The 19918-nt window shown below is 44.1% G+C and overlaps 1 protein-coding gene across 1 annotated transcript in view; it reads right to left on the bottom strand.

Moving 5' to 3' along the window:
• Nucleotides 1-6452: 6452 nt before the first annotated feature.
• LOC310658563 (cadherin-related family member 4-like) overlaps nucleotides 6453-19918 on the bottom strand; it is a gene marked incomplete at its 5' end in the record, with an annotated part of 55654 nt that continues 42188 nt past the window's right edge. The window contains 5 exons of the mRNA XM_083400691.1: nucleotides 6453-6730; nucleotides 8933-8969; nucleotides 10360-10429; nucleotides 11846-11938; nucleotides 12752-12882. Of these exons, the coding sequence (XP_083256817.1) occupies nucleotides 6654-6730; nucleotides 8933-8969; nucleotides 10360-10429; nucleotides 11846-11938; nucleotides 12752-12882 (408 nt within the window). The 3' untranslated portion in view covers nucleotides 6453-6653. The remainder of the gene's footprint in view (nucleotides 6731-8932; nucleotides 8970-10359; nucleotides 10430-11845; nucleotides 11939-12751; nucleotides 12883-19918) is intronic.

Here is a 19918-nt window from a genome sequence, read left to right as displayed (position 1 = left end):
CCACCCAAAATTCCACGGCTGGAAAAGTTGTTTTTGGAAGCATCCTTACAACTCCCCAGTAAAACCTATGGGAGTTACATACTTGTGTTTGAAAACAGAATGTGGCTGCTTCACTATCAGTTGTACAAAATGACCAAGGACATATAGAATTTGCTCAAAATATGCACAATAACGTAGGTCGGGGGGGGGGGGCCTTAACCACGCTGACCTCTGTCCGTACCTGATGTCCAAGAAAAACCTCCCCCTGCCTCCAATTGCAAAATAGCTCATTCTTGGTAACGTAAGAGAATTACAGTAGATACTTAAAATAAAACCAGAATTCCTTCCAAAAGGAATAATAACCATGCATTTCAATTGTGTGTTCATAGAAACAGATCCAAAACAAGCTAGCAAACCTCTTAGCAGTTTGAACCAGAGTTCACCACAAAGCCTAGTTTCGGTGTTGCGACTCCGAAGATGCAGAAGATGCAGAACAGTAGTAAGGGCAGTAGGTAAGCCCATAAAAGGTACCAAAATACCAAAAAAAAAGAGCTCCAATACCCGTATTGCTTACATTTAGATTATTATTACAGTTACTATTATACTATTACAGTTATTGTTTCCGTTAATTCAGAGGCATAGCATGGGCAGGGCGAGGGGGAACGTTGCCCTGGGCACATTCTTATTTTATTTGTTGAGGGCACATTTTGCTTCTCATGCTGCCCTTGCCAGGCCTGCTCTGCTTTGTGAGTCTGATCCCATCTCCCAGGCTTGTGAAGCAGCGTGGGGCTGGCAGGGCGCCAGGAGGAGGCAAAAGCTGATTGCAAGGGAGCCTGCCTGCCTGCCTTGCTGTGTCCCTTCTCATGTTGCCCTCCCAGCCCGCACTGGCAGAGCACTGTGAGAAGGAGGCAATGGCCATGTGCCCTTTGATCCCAGCCTCACAAAGCCAGTCCGTGACAATAAATAAACCCAGGGAGCTACTGCCAGCGCAAATCATGTGGAATGTAATCCGCTGGGAACAGTCAAATACAGTGGTGCCCCGCAAGACGAATGCCTCGCAAGATGGAAAACCCGCAAGACGAAAGGGTTTTCCGTCTGCAGAGGCGCTTCGCAAGACGAATTTCCCTATGGGCTTGCTTCGCAAGACGAAAAATGACGAAAAAAATTGATTTTTTTTTTTTTTGCTCCAAAACCCCTTATTCTGAATCGCTAAGCTGCTAAAAGCATTTTAGCAGCAAAACCGCTAATCCCCCCCCCTTAAAAAGCCATTTTTAGCCCTTTTTTAGCCAATAGCGCTAATAGCGCTACTCCGTCAATGGGCTTGCTTCACAAGACGAAAAAACCGCAAGACGAAAAGACTCCCGGAACGGATTCTTTTCGTCTTGCGAGGCACCACTGTACCACATTCCTTGTTTTGCTAGAGTGGACATGCAAGGGGATGTTTGGTCCAGCCAGTTGAAACTTCCTGTTCCTCCTGGCCTGGAGCATCCTTCCTTGCATGTCACTAGTGGGTGGGCATCACCTTGCCAGACCTGGTCAAAGGACAAGGCAGGCTGCCACACTCTCTCTTTTCATCCTGTGAACTGCTGGACTGCTAGCCGGCAGTCACTAGGTAAATTTCCCTTATGGGGTAAACCTGTTTGCATATGTTTGAAACTTTAAGCCTTAAGCCTGTCTTCAGGGATCACACTGTGTTTGTTAATTTTGAATAAGACTCTGGTGTCTTTATTCTTTCAGGAGGGATTCAAGCGGTCTTACCAGGAAAATATTAGAACACATTACAATCTGGACAAGCCAGATTGAATTGCGTACAGTGGTACCTCAGGTTAAGTACTCAATTCGTTCCAGAGGTCCGTTCTTAACCTGAAACTGTTCTTAACCTGAAGCACCACTTTAACTAATGGGGCTTCCCGCTGCTGTGCAATTTCCTGTTCTCATCCTGAAGCAAAGTTCTTAACCCGAGGTACTATTTCTGGGTTAGCGGAGTCTGTAACCTGAAGCGTCTGTAACCTGAAGTGTATGTAACCCGAGGTACCACTGTATTGTCTTAAGAAACTCCCACGAGTTTGCAACTAGTTTTCTGCTGTGTAAAGGGGAATGCACTCTGCTAAGTAAAGGAACTTGCTAGCGCAAGTCAGGAAGGATATTAATAAAGAATATAGCCTCTCCTGCCACCCTGAACATTCCTACAAATCAGGGGTGAGGAGCCTTAGGCCATGGGGCCAAATGGGGCCCTCCAGGCCTCTCTGTCTGGACTAAAGGACTCTCCCCAGGGGGTGTCCTTCTCCACAGCACCCCCCCCATCACACCTCCTCCTTTGCATCCTCTTTGGGTGTTTCTGCCTATTTGGATTTTTGCCTCTTGCTTGGCCACTTGCTTTTCCAGTTATTTTAATGTCGCCGTTGCTTGTCCTATTATTTCAGAGCAAGTGAGAGACAAAAGAAAGATAAAGATTTTGGAGTGTTTGGCTCCCAGGAGAACACCCACTGTCATTCATCAAAATCATGCTGGTAAAATAATAATCTTTTGACAGGAATTTTCAAACTCAAGAAATTAGAATTGGGGGCCAAGAACATCAGATAAATGTACAAACAGATGCTTGCTATTTCTGAGGTATTAATATCATGCGTTTATCCATTTTCAAAGAAGAGAATTCACTCAAAGACAAACAGTATCAAACACTTTTTCTTGGAAATATCACATCCTTTCTTTCTTAAGATTCAGCAACATGATAAATGATGTGTTGGATTAACCGAAGGTATGAAAATATTGCCCTAGCCAAAGGCAGATAGAGACAATTAACTATGCCAAGAAGCACACAGAAAAACTTTCATTGACCTTGAGTAACAGCAACATCTGTAGATATGCATCTCTCAGATATTTGCAGATACCCACTGGGTGAGATGTGGTGCCATACCTTACGCTTCCAGTCTAGCACAGGGTGGTATACTGGAAGCAATGGGGAAGGGAGGTGGGTCTGGTTGTGGTCTATAAGCCACCAGCTGTCTTGATTAAATGAGAGCATGAAATATATGAAATTGGGAAGAGAAACATAATTGTTTTAAAGCGGCTGTATACATATACCAAACGAGTTGGGTGATTTGAAGGCACATGATGCTCTACCTTGCTGAAGCTAAGCGGGTCAGTGTCTGGTTCAGAGATCATCTACAAAACCCCAGGTAAGGTGCCTTGAGTGCCGTGATATGCTAAAGAAATCTCAACCTAGCAGAAGCCCCAGGGGCCACAATGTAATTTCCACAATGTCCATTCCATCTCAGTTTGATGAACATCCTTCAGAAGACACTGGGGAACGAGAGAAACAAGCCATTGAAAGAGGATCTACTTCCCAATCTCTGTCTGTAGCAACGCAGGACTACCCTTCAGTCTTTCAATTGTCTTTGCTCATCTCCTCCATTTTGCAGAATCCCACTTTTTTTCTCTGTTCTTGGCCAAGTGCTAACAAATGCATTTAAAATGACAAAATAGCATTTTCCTTAAATCTCTGATATGTTGAGACACCCCACACCCCAATTACAACCTTCTATCACATTTCAAAGATGCAGTCAGCTTCCTTTCCAAACAGAGAGCGGGTATTAAAACATTGTCATCCTGAACCCAAGTAGGGCTCAAATTCCTGGCCCCACACAGATCTGTTGGACTTGTATCTCTGACATCAGGGGAGCCAGGTTTTTCCACATGTGCCTTTAACTACAAGCTCTGGGAACTTCACTATTTCCATTATTTTCACCAGATGAATTAAGTCATCATGTCCAATTCCATTAGTCACACTGCAGAATGACAATACACACACACATAACCAAATGAACAGCTGTGGACAAACATATTAATGGATGAGGGCAGGAATTTAAAACCTTAGGGTACATATGTGAGTTTTTTTGGGTGGGGGGCTGTAAGCCTGAGTCCTTTCTGATTCCTGGATCCAGCAAGGGTTAAAATCCAATGGATAATTCAATTATAGGAACAGGCCAGGTCAGCTTCTTGGCAATGGCTCTAAGTATAGGCCATTTGTATAATAAAGGAAGCTGCTCTGTGCCAGAGGGCAAATGGGTGCCCCCCTCCCTCACCCGGCCGGTGGTGAGAAGACAAAGGTCAGAGGCGTGAGAGAGAGCTAGCCTAGAGGCAGAAGCCTGAGAGTGGTTGTGCCCGGGGGAGAAGCAAGGCCTGCTGTGAGCCCCTCCATCGCAGCCTCAGGTTGCATAGCTGTGTAAATAAGCCATAAAGAGGCTGCAGTCTCCACGGTCCCTCATTCCAAGGAAACCAAACCCTGGGTAAGTGCCCAGAAGACAGGAGTGGCTGCAACAATACTGGCTGTACCCTATTCCTGGACTTGTATTTTCTTTTAACTGTCCTGGAACTTGCTGGTTAAGGGCAAGTCGTAAATTCTATTGTTGTTGTGAATTATTGTTCACGATTTCTTTCTTTTAATATGAACTAATTGAAAACTGACCTGCTGAATCCTGCATTTGGACCTTATTCATTTCTCCTTTCTGAAACATTTCCCAGGCAGTTGGGAAAAGTTTCCTACCATAATACATCATAGGAATGTGCAGGGGAAATGACAGGTAGGTCTTTTTCAATTAATTCGATAGATTGAAAAGCTGCAAATAAACAGAATGACATCTTTGTAAAATATACAACCAGGTTGTGTTATGACATCGCCAGAAAGAAAAAGGCACCAGATCAGATAATAGAAAAAGGCCAGCGTTTACCCCGTTAATCAGGCTCGTTCTTTTGCAGACCAGAATGTAAACAAGTCATGGAAGTGTGTGTTAGTGATATATGTTTATTATCATATCCTCTCAACCCAAGAACTATTTTGCATCTATAATAATGGATGGCTTGGTTGATTGCTTAAAAACAAAATCCCAACTGCACTCAAGTGTGCAAACATCACTCAACAATATTAAAAAGTTGTGCCCAGTTGATTTATCTTATTGTTTGTCTAAGCATCATGACCTTTGGTCCATGGGCAGCATGTCATTAAAGGCAAAGCTCTGATTTCACTGGTGAGTAAATTATTATGGCATTTTAAATATATGCTCCATTGGTCTCTATTTACCAGGACTGTCCCTGCTTTCTGGTACTTGCCCCTAGTAAATCACCATACGTCCAGTGTCCCAATTTTTCATAGAATCATAGAGTTGAAAGAGACCACAAGGGCCATCGAGTCCAACCCCCTGCCAAGCTGGAAACACCATCAGAGCACTCCTGACATATAGTTGTCAAGCCTCTGCTTAAAGACCTCCAAAGAAGGAGGCTCCACCACACTCCTTGGCAGCAAATTCCACTGTCAAACAGCTCTTACTGTCAGGAAGTTCTTTCTTGTAGTTTGGATCCATTGCTCTGTGTCCGCTTCTCTGGAGCAGCAGAAAACAACCTTTCTCTCAAGCCAGGTGTCACCCATCTTGTATTTGTGCCTCTCATTTTTTTTGCCCAAGTGCAATACTTTACATTTCTCCCTGTTAAAATTCATCTTGTTTGTTTTGGCCCAGTTCTCTAATCTGTCAAGGTCGTTTTGAAGTGTGATCCTGTCCTCTGGGGTGTTAGCCACCCCTCCCAGTTTGGTGTCATCTGCAAATTTGATCAGGATGCCCTTGAGTCCATCATCCAAGTCGTTGATAAAGATGTTGAATAAGACCGGGCCCAAGACAGAACCCCATGGCACCCCACTAGTCACTCTTCTCCAGGATGAAGAGGAACCATTGATGTGCACCCTTTGGGTCCGGTCAGTCAGCCAGTTGCAAATCCACTGAGTGGTAGCATAGTCAAGACCGCATTTTACCAGCTTCTTTACAAGAATATCATGGGGCACCTTGTCAAATACCTTGCTGAAATCAAGGTAGGCTACATCCACTGCGTTCCCTTCATCTACCAGGCTTGTAATTTTTGCTTGGGAGAGCCTTTTTTCCAAGTATGTTAGTGAGAGTGACTGAAGTTACCATTCTCTTCTGTTTTCAGCCATTTCTTGAATCTTCTAGAAGTTAATAATGGGGGGGTTAAACATATCCCTGCCTCCAACAAGACACCTTTGGAATGATGATACATTATTTCCTAGCATCACTCCCATTGGGCCACTCTGTGGCAAATTAAAGATGGCAGCAGGCTGTTCTGCCATTGGAAAAAGCCTTTGAACACTCCACCATCTGCTTCCCCAAAATTCCCAGTATTGACCATAATGCCCCCTATTAGGATGCAGGGGGGTGAACATCTGTGTTAAATGTTATGAAAATTAGTGATTTAATTTTTAGAGGTTTGGAGAAATAAATAAGAAAAGCAAATAATAATTAATAATGTCCCCCAATCCTATCAAAAGCACCAATGTTATTCTGGCCTTGGCAATTTATTGAACAATGAAGGGAAAAACACTTCAAAAAAATCAAGGAAATAAATGAATTTGTATTTGGCTACAAAGCACAAGTATAACAACCACATAAGCCAGGTAAATAATTCTATGGAAACATTCAAAATGATAACATTACTTTCAATGCCCAAATTCCATAAAAAGACTTCACTATTGACTATTAGATGGCCAGATAGTTTAATCAATAACTTCCCACTTCCAGGTGAATTGTTTGAAAACCATTTTGACCATACTTATGGGGCTGTCAGACAGCAGAGATGTGAGAAGTGTTGGTATTAGCAGGAAGTAAATGTTATATAGTAGAGGTCTTCTGGTTTAGCCACTGGACTTCACCCGTTTTGCTGTTAAAGAGGTACTGCAGTCCTGTTGCTAGAGAAGGGGGAAATGACTTGGTCTTAGTATTGTTTTTATAATTAGTAAATAGCACTTTTTCAGCACATCCAAGTGTTCCAAGTATGTCCTATACATTATCTTCTTGTAATCTGTATGACACTATTGCAAGGCAAAGCAGTTTTCCCATACAGTCATACCGTGGAAGTCGAACGGACTCTCTTCCGGAAGTCCGTTCGACTTCCAAAGTGTTTGGAAACCAAAGGGCGGCTTCTGATTGGCTGCAGAAAGCTCCTGCAGCCAACTGGAAGCTGCAGAAGCCCCTTTGGACGTTCAGCTTCCAAAAATAGTTCGCAAACCGGAACAGTCTCTTCTGGGTTTTGGTCATTTGGGAGCCGATTTGTTTGGGAGCCAAGGCATTTGAGATCCAAGGTACAGAATGCACTTTCCTCTTCGCAGAATTATAGAATTGGAAAGTTGGAAGACATGCTGAGAGTCCATGACAAATGGCCATCCAACCTGTGCTTAAAAACCTCCAGGGAAGGAGAGCCCAGCAGCTTCCAAGGGAGTCTGTTCCACTGCCAAGCATCTCTTGCTGTTAGAAAGATCTCCCTTCCCCATTCTTTGGAACTGTTACAACCTTGCAGACAGGGACTATAGCTGAATAGAGTGGAATTATAATGGAATCTAGCACAAGGTTAGCACTTATTTCCATATTATTTCCAAACATTTTTCTTTTCTGGAAGGAAATAAGATGAAAATGAGCACCAAACATGCAACATATTCCACTATAGTTCCAGAAGTGGCTTCTGCATTGCATGAATGCAGAATTTAACAATTAGGGGAAAGTCATGGAAATTGAATAATCTGCTGTGCAGGGATGCAGCCCAAATCGTATGAGAAGTGTTTGAAAAAGATGGGCATGATTAGCCTGGAGAAGAAGAGATCAAAGAGAGACATAAGGACCGTCACACAGAAGATGGAGCAGACTTGTTCACTGCGGTTCCAGGGGCAGGAGGAGAACAGCTGGGTAAGAACCTTCACGGATGAAGATGCTGGCCAGACTTTAGAAGAACCTTTTTAACAGTGAGAACTCTTCAAAAAAACGGGAACAGTCTGTACTCTGGGTGATTCATGGTACACTAGCGACACCATGTGGACAGGCTTAAAAGGTCTACTGTTTGGATTTGAGCAGTTTTCTCTCATTTTTAGGGCTTCTCTCAATCAATATTCCGTTTTGTGCTGCCCATCACAAGAGCTGGAACCTTGATAGACCAATTGCTTTGGGAAGCTGCAAATTTTGTTGTTAAATTTATTAAAGAAAATGAATGGACATAGAATTTTAATTCCAAAATACACAGTGGAACGAAAGTGTTCAGAGTTTCCCCAAATGCCAAGCTAACAATATTACTTAACCGACACAAAGCTGATTCGATTTACAGATACCATGAAACAAGACCCCTGGTGTTGGAATCAGTAGTTCAGGGATACCTGAAGCAGCCTTAAAACAATTGGTTGGTTTGTTTCTTTAGAATGGCCAATAATGTGCACTTTTGTGAAGAAATAGGTGAGTGAGGAAATCTGAATTCTCTCCTAGGGAAAAACTGATGTGTCAGAATTTTAGTATTAAACTATTGTGTGGAGATTCAGCTTCAATGCCTTCCTGTTCAGGGAAGTTTTTAATCTGTGACATTTTACTGTATTTTTTGTTTCTATGGAAGCCGCCCAGAGTGGCTGAGGAGGCCCAGCCAGATGGGCGGGGTACAAATAATAAATTATTATTATTATTATCTCCGTCGTCACCTCCATAGTTAGGCAGATACTCTGTAGGCACCAGCTGAAGATGCATTTATTCCTTTGGGCTTTGGGGATCAATATGTTGTTGAAGTTCAAAAACTGAGGGTTTTTGCCTGCTGGGCTTTACTACTTTGCTTTTAGATATATAGTTCTAAATATTTTAATCAGGGTTTTTTGAGAGTTGCTGAATTTAACAGGTTGTCAACCCGCCAGGGCTCTTTTAGGAGGAAAGACAATATATTAACACAGTAGATCATTGCCATCAGTACCACCACCATAGGGAGGGACGGATCCAGAAGAGGCTTGCTGGGTGGGGCAGAGTTTGATGGTTTCCCTCATGTGACCTTTGAGAGTTTAAGCCAAATTGATCTCAAGGTGCATATTCTGTGAGATTCAACAACAGTAAACTTGAAAGTGTACTTTAAAACCCATATTGATATTTACCTGGATCCACTGCACAACCGTCATAAACGATAGAGGGCTGAAAGGCAACATAAATCACTGTCGTTAGCACACCTGTACTCTCAGTGCTTCTGGTCACCATTGACTTTTGAACTAACAGAAGGTATTTTTGTTTATTTTATAGATTTATATGCTGCTTTGCAGCTTGGGGCCATGAAAGCAGTCTACAACAATAGAATTATTATTTTCTAAACAAATTCTAACAGCACTAAAAGCATATATATGACATTCTAAAAACAATGAAACAATTCCTACAGCTGTACAATTAATATTCCATAAAATGACCGATTCACACTTCAGGGAAAGATTCTTAAACAAAAGCATTTTAGGTAGTGACTTAAACATCAAGATTCTAGCTACCTGTCCAACTGGTAATTGATTCCAGAGGGCTGGAGCTGCAAGACTAAAAGGCTGGTTTCTAGCACAAACTAAACCCCTGTTCTAACCGCTATACCTTGACAATCTTTCCCACAGATATAGGCACACCTCAGCCAGTGCGGTATAGTGGTTAGAACAGGGGTGGGAACCCTTTTTTATTTTGAGGGCCACAGCCCATTCTGGGCATCTTTTGGGGGGCACATGCCAGTGGTGGGTGGATCAAGAGGCAAAAGTGGGCAGAGCCATAAATGTGAATGCTCATAGACTCATAGAATGGTAGAGTTGGAAGGAACCACGAGGGTCATCTAGTCCAGCCCCCTGCAATCCACAAATCTTTTGCCCAACATGGGGCTTGAACTCACAACCCTGAGATTAAGAGTCTCCTGCTCTACTGACTGAGCTATCCCAGCTCAACAGAAGCCTTCAAAACTGCCAGAGCTCTCTCTGGGACCTTGAAAAAAAACCACACCTTTCTCAAACATCCCTTTCTACCCTTCGCCCAGACAAGCAGGAAGCATTGCCAGAGTTCAAGGGCACATTCCAGCCAGGCAAAGGAACAGAAGGAGGATGTAAAGCAAGGCTGGCAAAGGGCTTCAGGAGGGCGTGTGGCTTGAGGAGAGTCTGAAGAGCCAGACAGAATTGCCTGGAGGGCCACATTTGGCCTCTGAGACCCCCAATCTCTGGCTTAGAGTATCAGGCCAGGGCGGCAGAGACCCTGGTTCAGATCCCCAGTCAGTCACGCAGCACACTGAGTGACCTTGAGCCAGTTCCTATCTGTCAGCATGACCAGTAGGATAAAATGGGGGCAGACTCAAGCTCCTTAGAAGAAGGGTGGGAAATAAATGTAAAGAAAGAAAGTCCAATGAAAAAGGGGTGAGAAAGGTTCTCTCTCTTGAAACACAGCTAAGTTCATGGCTGGCAGACAAAACGTGCAGCCTAAAACTTCTTCCCACACCCACGTGGAATTCTGACCGGCAGCACAATGAGCAGGGGTGTTTCCGCTTGCAAATAGCAAGTGCAATTCCACTTACTTCGGAGCTCACAGACAGTTTTCTGAATGTTGCATCTGACTGGGGTAGATTCACCGTTGGATTCATTTTGCTGGTAGAGAGAAACAGGAAAAGCAGCATTAGACAAGTGTTTCCCGCAATGTGTGCAGGGGAGCCACTTGCGAAGGAGGGTCAGGCCAGCTGCTAAGAAGCAGGATCTGCTCCTATGTGGTGCCAGATGCTGCTGCTTTGTGACTCTCTTTGAAATACCTCCTAAATCCCTGTCTTGCACAATTGGGATCCACTGGGACATTTCAAAGTGTGAGCACCGTGGGAGAAGTATTGGCCTCACCAGGCCACCAGCACAGCACTGGCCTCCAGGCCACCTCCCCCCTCTTCTGCTGCTGACAGGAGGCCAAGTGTGTAGCATCTCCTCTCTCTGCCCGTCACTCCTGAGTGCAGCATCTGTGTTGCCATTTATGCACCATCATTTGGCATTATTCCAGAATGTGGAGAGTTATGGCACAAGTTTCACAGAATCTTAGATGATAATATTCATATCTGAGTGGATACCATCATCTTCTGTGCTCTAAAACAATAATAATCTATTGTCATAAGGCTCAGAATAACTCATGGTTGTGGATGCAGCACTGCCTGTAACATCAGAAATCCCTTGACAGGAATATTGTCCTTGTAGGTGTTCTACCAGGGATGCGGGTGGCGCTGTGGGTTAAACCACAGAGCCTAGGACTTGCCGATCAGAAGGTCGGCGGTTCGAATCCCCGCGATGGGGTGAGCTCCCGTTGCTCGGTCCCTGCTCCTGCCAACCTAGCAGCTCAAAAGCACGTCAAAGTGAAAGTAGATAAATAGGTACCGCTCCGGCGGGAAGGTAAATGGCATTTCCGTGCGCTGCTCTGGTTCGCCAGAAGCGGCTTAGTCATGCTGGCCACATGACCCAGAAGCTGTACGCCGGCTCCCTCGGCCAATAAAGCGAGATGAGCGCCGCAACCCCAGAGTCGGCCACTTTACCTTTACCTTAGGTGTTCTACCAGGAGGCCTTACAAACAGCAGGAGAGAGAAGGCAAGCAAAATGCAAGGGAGATAGTGAAAGATACAGGATATTGAATGCAGGTTTCCAAAGAACAGCAAGGAGAGACAAGAGGGCCTTCTTCAACAAGCAATGCAAAGAAATAGAGGAAAACAATAGAATGGGAAAAACCAGAGATCTGTTCAAGAAAATTGGAGATATGAAAGGAACATTTCGTGCAAAGATTACCATAATAAAGGACAAAAGGACAACCAACATAAAGAGGTACAAAGCAGCCTTGAATTCCTGCCTATTAAAACGTATGCTGCAAGAGATAAATGAAAATCTTGGAGGTTTCCGACAACTCTCTGTGACTCCAAACCACATGGAAGAAATGAGCGCCATTTATATTTTCTGGCAATATTCCCAAAGTGGCTACACAATTTGTGCTAAAGTAGCCCGATGAGACACAATGCACATGAGACAGAAAAGGACCCTTACCTTGGAGAACTGGCATGTTTTTCAGCGTTCAGGACTGGCTGTTGGTTTTGGTCGATACAGCACTGTGGAAAGAATCTTCCACATTTGGGAACACTGTTGAGGGTAAAAATGCCATCTACATTAGAATCACAGGGTGTGTACTCAGGAGCAACACATGGAGAGGTGGAACTTTATTGGAAAGCGCTGGCACAATATGTATTGTCAGTAATCTTTTGGGGTTGGGGCAAAGGAGATTGTGGGCAGAAGAACCTCCTCTGCTGGCCGTCTTGTCCTGGCCAGGGAAAATGGTGTGCAGGAGGCAGCAGCAGGAGAAATATGCAAACCAGGTGCAGGTTGCGCATTCAGCCCCCTCCCCAATCCCAGGGATATATTGGGGAAAGACGAGGGCTTTGGATCCAGATCCTGCAATCTGCACCCCCTTTTTGGTCACTCTCATCAGTGGAGTGGTAAGGCTAGGAGACATTTCCATAACAGGAAGGTTTGTGAGGCCAGACCTTCTTCTCTACCTATGGGCTTCACCCTCTGCAGGAACAGAGGGAGATTCACTCTATTCCATAGCCGCTCAGATTCCCTTCCACAGACCAGAAGACTGTTCCTTAGCTCCTAAAGGATCTGAACAATGGCATGCAGGAACATCCATGTTACCTGCCACCTACAGAATTCTTGATACATACATTTGCGTTGCTGTAGTATATGAAATGTGGTGCTTATTTGTATCAAACACAATTCCCTCTTGATGAATAGCAAACCACTTTTAAAACTGCTCTAAGTCTCAGGACTGGTGTCTCATGAGACATGGGAGGAAATGGGAAACTTCTATTTCATCTATCAACAGACTAGTCTAGGTGTACATTTTCATATTCACTGTCTCCTCTGAGCTGTCCCCAAAACTGAAGGAGTCCTTACTCTTTGAAGCAACCCCACACTGCCATATACAAGGACAGCAATAGGAGGACTGCTGCTATAGTTAGGACAACAGGAAACCAGTTTTCGGGATGCCAATAATATAAAGTCTGAATCAGCACTGAGGTGGTAGCCTAGAAATAAACAAACAACAACAGACATTTGCAAAACAGAAATGGATATCCATTAGATTTTTCAAAATGCAATATAATCTGGAAAAGAAAATTCAAATTCAAAGTTAATTCCAATTAAACGTGAATATGATTGGGTCCAGAAGGGAAGCACCGTGGTTCATAGAACACCCTGAATAAAAGGCATGTGACATGCTTTTAAAGCTTTTTCATAAGCAAAAATGCTCTAAAGAAATTTCAGATTCAGTTAGCTCGGTGTGCTAGTAGAAGCCATTACAAGACCTCTGGCTAGCAAAGCGGATGCGTGTGCTAATGGAATGATTGTATTAGCGCAGGCATAGAATCATAGAGTTGGAAGAGACCACAAGGGTCATCGAGTCCAACCCCCTGCCAAGCAGGAAACACCATCAGAGCACTCCTGACATATGGTTGTCAAGCCTCTGCTTAAAGACCTCCAAAGAAGGAGACTCCACCACACTCCTTGGCAGCAAATTCCACTGTCGAACAGCTCTTACTGTCAGGAAGTTCTTCCTAATGTTTAGGTGGAATCTTCTTTCTTGTAGTTTGGATCCATTGCTCCGTGTCCGCTTCTCTGGAGCAGCAGAAAACAACCTTTCTCCCTCCTCTATGTGACATCCTTTTATATATTTGAACATGGCTATCATATCACCCCTTAACCTCCTCTTCTCCAGGCTAAACATGCCCAGCTCCCTTAGCCGTTCCTCATAAGGCATCGTTTCCAGGCCTTTCACCATTTTGGTTGCCCTCCTCTGGACACGTTCCAGTTTGTCAATGTCCTTCTTGAACTGTGGTGCCCAGAACTGGACACAGTACTCCAGGTGAGGTCTGACCAGAGCAGAATACAGTGGCACTATAACTTCCCTTGATCTAGACGCTATACTCCTATTGATGCAGCCCAGAATTGCATTGGCTTTTTTAGCTGCCGCGTCACACTGTTGACTCATGTCAAGTTTGTGGTCAACCAAGACTCCTAGATCCTTTTCACATGCACTGCTCTCAAGCCTAGGCATAGGCAAACTCAGCCCTCCAGATGTTTTGAGACTACAATGCCCATCATCCCTGACCACTGGTCCTATGCCTGTATTAGCACACTGCTGAATCCCGCCACCCTCAGTCTCCATAATAGTGAAAATTATGAAAAACTTGTAGTATGGGTGGGGAACCTGTGGCCCTGCAACTATGGCTAGGTTCCAACTCCCAAATGGAGGACTGAGTCTAACAAAATCTAGGGAGGTCACAGGTTCCCCATCTCTGATCTACATGGTAATGGCGGGAAAGGGCCAAAGATTTCTGGGTGGTTCACAATATAAAAAACAAAAACACAAAATGCATAATAAAACAAGAACGGAACAAACCAATAACCCTCCTCCCACAAACACATTTATAAGGCCGGAGAATGTTAATCCAACAAAGGTCTGGTTACAGAGAAACGTAACCAGAGAAACTTGGGGAGAGCATTCCACAAACGGAGCCACTGCAGGAAAGGCCCTCTCTCATGTTGTCACCCTCAGAAGATGATCTCCAGGTCTGAATAGGTTCATATGGTGAGAGAGATGGTCCTTGAGGTATTTAAAGCTTTATAGATCAAAATCAGTGCTTTGAATTGGACCTGGAACATAATCGTTTGCCAGTGCAGTCAGGCCAGATTGAAATATGGCCCTCAGCTTGAAAAAGTCCCCCCACCCCTGGATTATGCCCTCTTTTTCCAATTTTACACCCCCTCACTTGCTGTTAGGTTTTTTTTTTTTAATGTGGAAAATCCTAACCAGAGTTTTCCCACATCCTGTCTTCCTCCATCCTAAACTCACATTAAACAGGAAGTTTTGAAAAGGCTTAGAAATTAGATTAATTTGTACTAATGACAGACCTATACTTTGTCCAGTAGGTGGCAGTGTTCCTATGTTAAAAGAACAATTGTGTATTGTAGAACATGAAACACTTATGGGAGGGGAACTAAGTGAAAACTTAAGTTTCGACATACTCTTGAGAAGTTGCAAAATAAAAGCAGAATATTCTCGTGGGTGTTTTATTTTTCTTTTAAATTTGTGGGTGGTGCAGCATTCTTAGTACCAGAGAAGAAAAGAGAAAACCTAGCTAACAGAAAATAGAAGACATTAATTTCAGATTTTAGAAGAGAGAAAAAAATACACTAATTATATAAAATTAAATACAAAAAAAAGCATTCCCAGAAAACACCAGCAACTGGTGAGCCCCCAGAAAAAAATGTGTTCCTGGCTGTTAAGTTGAGATTGTGGCAATTTCTACACATTAAATAGACATTGGTTCTATTTAATCATTATATTATATAAGTATTTTTATGAAAGTGTGACTTATATATTTTTATAAATAATTCTTTTGCATGAAGACCATCTGGACTAAGTATATATGGGCAATATTGAGGGCTTCAAAGCCTGCTCTTGGCTGAGTCATGAGATTTGGAGCCCTCTCACCTTACCTCAAGCAGCAGTGTGCCTTGGATCTAGACATGTATCAGCCTGGGGTTACAGAGGGTCCAAGATCTGCCACTATTTCTGCAACAGGGTCTCAGCAGGGTCCCTGTCTCCAGCATCCTAGAGCTGCTCCATCAGCATGAACGGGGGAGCTTTAAGCATCTGGGAAGAAGTATTCTCATCTCCTGTACTGATCTGCAGCTAATCAGAGTAAAAGGAGGTGAATCGGCCACTGAGCCTTGGCTCCGGGGTCACTCTGAAGAAAAGCACCAAAGAGGATTTGCTCTGGACGCTCTTAAGCACCAAAAACGCGACATGGTTTCGTTTCAAGAGAATGGTGTGCAAGTTGTGCAACAAAGGAACTTCAAGGAAAGCACAACATGAGTGACCCTGAAAGAAGACACTGGCGCTGTCCAAATCATTTGCACATGTGCGCACACAGAAAATAGGAGATCTGGCTAAAAGGCAAGACACGCAGATCAGCACTGATGGTTGCAAGGCAACCCTAATTATTAATATTGCTTAAATGTAAGATTATTGTATAATCTTAGAAGGGGGGGGGTTATGAGGGGGCCTGGCTGTGACCCTGCACTTCTGAATTTGTCACTCTGCCACTGTTCCCAATTATCTCCAGAGCAGAGTTAGGTGAGCAAGATAATTCTAGAGAAGATCTACATCCTTATGTCAGTTCCCACCTGCCACCATTAATCTTCTCACCTCTCTTTGAAGAGAGACTACTTCTGTGGATTTCTGCCAGAAAACTGCAGCAAACTGAAGAGGCTGTTTCACTGTGTCTGCTGTGAGTCACTCGGGTCTCTCTCCAACTGTTCTCTTCAGTGCTGTCTTTCTAGAAAAAGAGGAGCTGAGGACCCGTGACGAACACCTCCCTCGTTCTCTCTTAGGATGGCAATGGCGCCCACCTGAGAGGAACTGAGTTCCAATGAGTTCCAGCTCTAAAAAAGCCCTGGTTCTCTTTTGACCATCTCTCTCCCTCCTGAGCCTTCTCTCTCTCATCTTCATAGTAGCCAGCCCCTCCCTCTGGTTGGACTCTATCTCAACTGCCCCCCTCCACCACATAGGAGATTCACTGTTCAGCCTCTTTAGCACCACAACATGGCTTTGTTGAGGGGTGTGCCCCCATACTAATCATTATTTCAGATGAAGACAGTGTGGACCTGGGACATGCTTTGAAATTCAAGCCAGTGAAGAACTACTTCCCTTTCATTTTTAAAGCATATTTTAAGATACAGTTCATTAAAGATATCAGCCTTTCCCTTCTTCATTGACTCCCCTTCCCCAGAGATAGCAGACAGATGAGCATGTGCAGATCGCCCTGTGTGATAAAACAGGCTGTCACCAGCCTACGATACAGATATTTTGGGGCTATTGAAGTAAACTGGCTGCTATTGGTCAAGGCACTGAACAAACAAAGGATCTGAATACAGTTTGCATGAGTGTCCGATACTTATCTCAACATTATGTCACCATATGATGAAACTAAAGGATTTAGACAGTTAACATCTGCTGTGTCTGTTTTGCCAGTGGACTCGGATGTAAAAGTTCCCTATGAGTGTGGCCAGTTAATTTGATTTCCTGGCTTAACATCTTAATGATTCAGCTGGCTATCTTGTTTTAGACTTACATTATTTATATGTATAGGCACAGGATATGCGTATCCATGAATGTGGCTTTCTGCCCCAGGGAAAACATGCGAAATAGAAGATTCTGAGGGGGGGCTCACACCAAGCAATAGAGCTTAGCTATCAGATCAGATGCTGGGAATAACACACAAGGGATTGACCATCATAATCGACATGGGATTTCTACAGCAAGCCCGTAACCATTTGGGGGGATATCCCCCAACAGAAAACCAGTAGGTCCCATGAGGAAGGTCCCCCCTATCATGGCCACAACTGGCAGAAGACCCAGCAGACCAGCCCTGTCACACACTGACCACACCACCTCTTCTTGCCACTAGACTGGTGTGGGGCAAAGCACATGGTCTCACCATTGTTGAATGAGAGCAGCTCATCAGCTCTCACATGCGCAGTGCTGTCTAACATAAAACCGCAGCTGGGGCATTGCATGTTGAGTAGTTTTATGATGGGCAGCCACCGTTCATGGAAGCTGGCAATTTGCTCCCATTAGAAAACACAGACACTGTGTGCCTTCACACCCACAGTGCTGACATTTCCATCCTGGCCGCAGGTGCCGGATGAGCCAGAAAAGGACTGAGGAAGAGACACACGGCATGGCACAGAGAATCAGCTCCTTTCTGTAATGTAAGCAGGCCTTAACAATATTTATTTTTCAAAAAAAAATCTGCACCAGTTTTTAACTTGAAAACCTCAAAGTAGATTCACTTGCCTTTAATAAAAATAAGAATCAGGTTGGTTTCCACCAAAAAAGCAAAACTTCCATTGTGTTATTGAGCATATATATAATTTCAAAAGCAAATGGAACCTCTTAGCAATGGAGGAGTCACAATCCAGATTATCATTAAAGTAGTGTTTTGAATTTCCAAAAAATACTACTGAAAGCTTTTAAAAATAACCTTATATCGTTATTTAATCACGAACATCTACCTTAGTGACACAGAGGAATAAAGAAAAAGCTAAACAAGATATAAATTCAGTGTTCATTTTGTTTTATTCCATCTGTTACAGTAGCTGCACTTGTGTTTGGGTGATAAACTAGGGAAATATTGTGTGTGGCCTGATATTGGGAGAGAAAATCATGGGTGGAGATAACTTAATGGCATAGAAGAAATTAGCATATTGACAGTTAATTTAACAGGAATTTTACCTGAGTAATGAATCTTTGAGAAACTGATCCAGGGCTGATCTTCCTATTTGATAATAATAGTCATTGTAAACCTATAAAATGTCTCCAACTGCCCAACACTTTACCTGTAACAGTGACCACCAAAATGCCATTGGGAATCTTAAAAGCAACAGCATGGGGGAAAGCACATTCTCTTGCTGGTCCTCAGCAATTGCTAATCCAGAGAGAGAGGGGAGGGGGAAGAGAAGGGGTCCTGGATTGAGGAATGAACTCTGAGAAACAGAGAAGGCTGCGGACGGCTCTGTGTGTTGTCATCTTAGGATGTTATGTGCTGTACAAACTCCCCCTTTGTAAAAGGGGTAAATCTTCTAAACTTAAAAAAAAAAAAAAAAAACAGAAAGCAAGCCCATATCGCCATGCTACCCCACCCCTAGCATGCATTAGCTCTAAACCTCCCTCAAGCTTACCAGCGCCTCATTCGTGAGCATAGATGATGCCCCTTTGGCTATACAGGGAATGGCACTCACAGCCCGAACATCAGAAATAAAGCAAATAGTGCAGCAAGATCGTCACAAGAGCTCCTGGACTAAAATTGTCTATCAAAAGAGTCACTCTTGTGGTTTATCATCACAACAGCTACTCACTCTGGGTTTTAGTAAAGCAAACAGCTTGATTTGTCAGTCCCTAAATGATATTGAGCGTCAGAACAACTTGGCCACAATAAGGAAATTTTGCCCATGGCATGACTATTTTCCACCCTCCCATTTCGACTCTCTGGCACCTTATCTGCATAACCTAGCAATTCTAAAACATAGGCGCACTTTTACTCTTGCAAGATTGAATGTACTGCCTTCAGCTGTACTCAAGGGATGATTCCAACAGATTCCACACGAAAAACGCTTATGTCCCTGTGGAGATGGCAGTGCCGAATTGGTGGCGCATGCCCTTCTGGCTTGCCCTCTTTATAAAGACTTGAGGAATGAGATTATCACCCCTCTTTCATTGGCCATTCTGGGTCACCCAGCCACTGCCACAGTGTTCCTTCTCTTGGCAGATCAAGATGAGCAGGTGACAGCAAAGGTTGCAAGGTTTTTAACTGGGGCAATCAGAATAAGATCTACCATTTGACTACTGATTCAAAACCCTAAAATGTACTTTATATACAGTGGTGCCTCGCAAGACGAAATTAATTCATTCCGTGAGTTCTTTCGTTGAGCGAGATTTTTCGTCTTGCAAAGCACCACTGCAGTTAAACACTAACAATGGCGGGGAGAAGCAGGGCAGCTGCCGCAGCCGGTACCTCGGACTCACCCGCGCCTTGTGGCCACCGCGCGACGCGGCTGCTGGAGGGTGGCGGGGCTCAGGAGCGCGACTCCGGCTGCAACGCTGGCTGCTGGCGGCAGCGGCTCTCTGAGAGGAGCGCACGAGGGCGGTGGGCAGCGGCGCGAGGCAGCCGGAAGGTCGGCCGTCAGCCGGAAAGTCGGAGGGAGCCGGAGGAGCGGGGAAGCGAGCGTGCGACCGTCGCCATGACAGGAGAGGCAGGGCTGTTTCGTCTAGCGAAGCAAGCCCTTAGGAAAATCCGTCTTGCGAAGCACCTCAGAAAATGAAAAACCCTTTCGTCTAGCGAGTTTTTCGTCTTCCGAGGCATTCGTCTTGCGGGGTACCACTGTAATTGACTATAATTGACTATTTATTTCTATTCTTTGTATATCGTATTGTTGTTTTATTGCTATGGCCGATGGCTGATGCAAATAAAGATTCATGCATTCATTCAGAGCAAATAG

The sequence above is a fragment of the Podarcis tiliguerta genome, assembly GCF_965153285.1.
Source record: "Podarcis tiliguerta genome assembly, chromosome: 10".
NCBI classification, from domain to species: Eukaryota; Metazoa; Chordata; class Lepidosauria; order Squamata; family Lacertidae; genus Podarcis; species Podarcis tiliguerta.
This window is presented reverse-complemented; position numbering and strand designations above follow the sequence as displayed.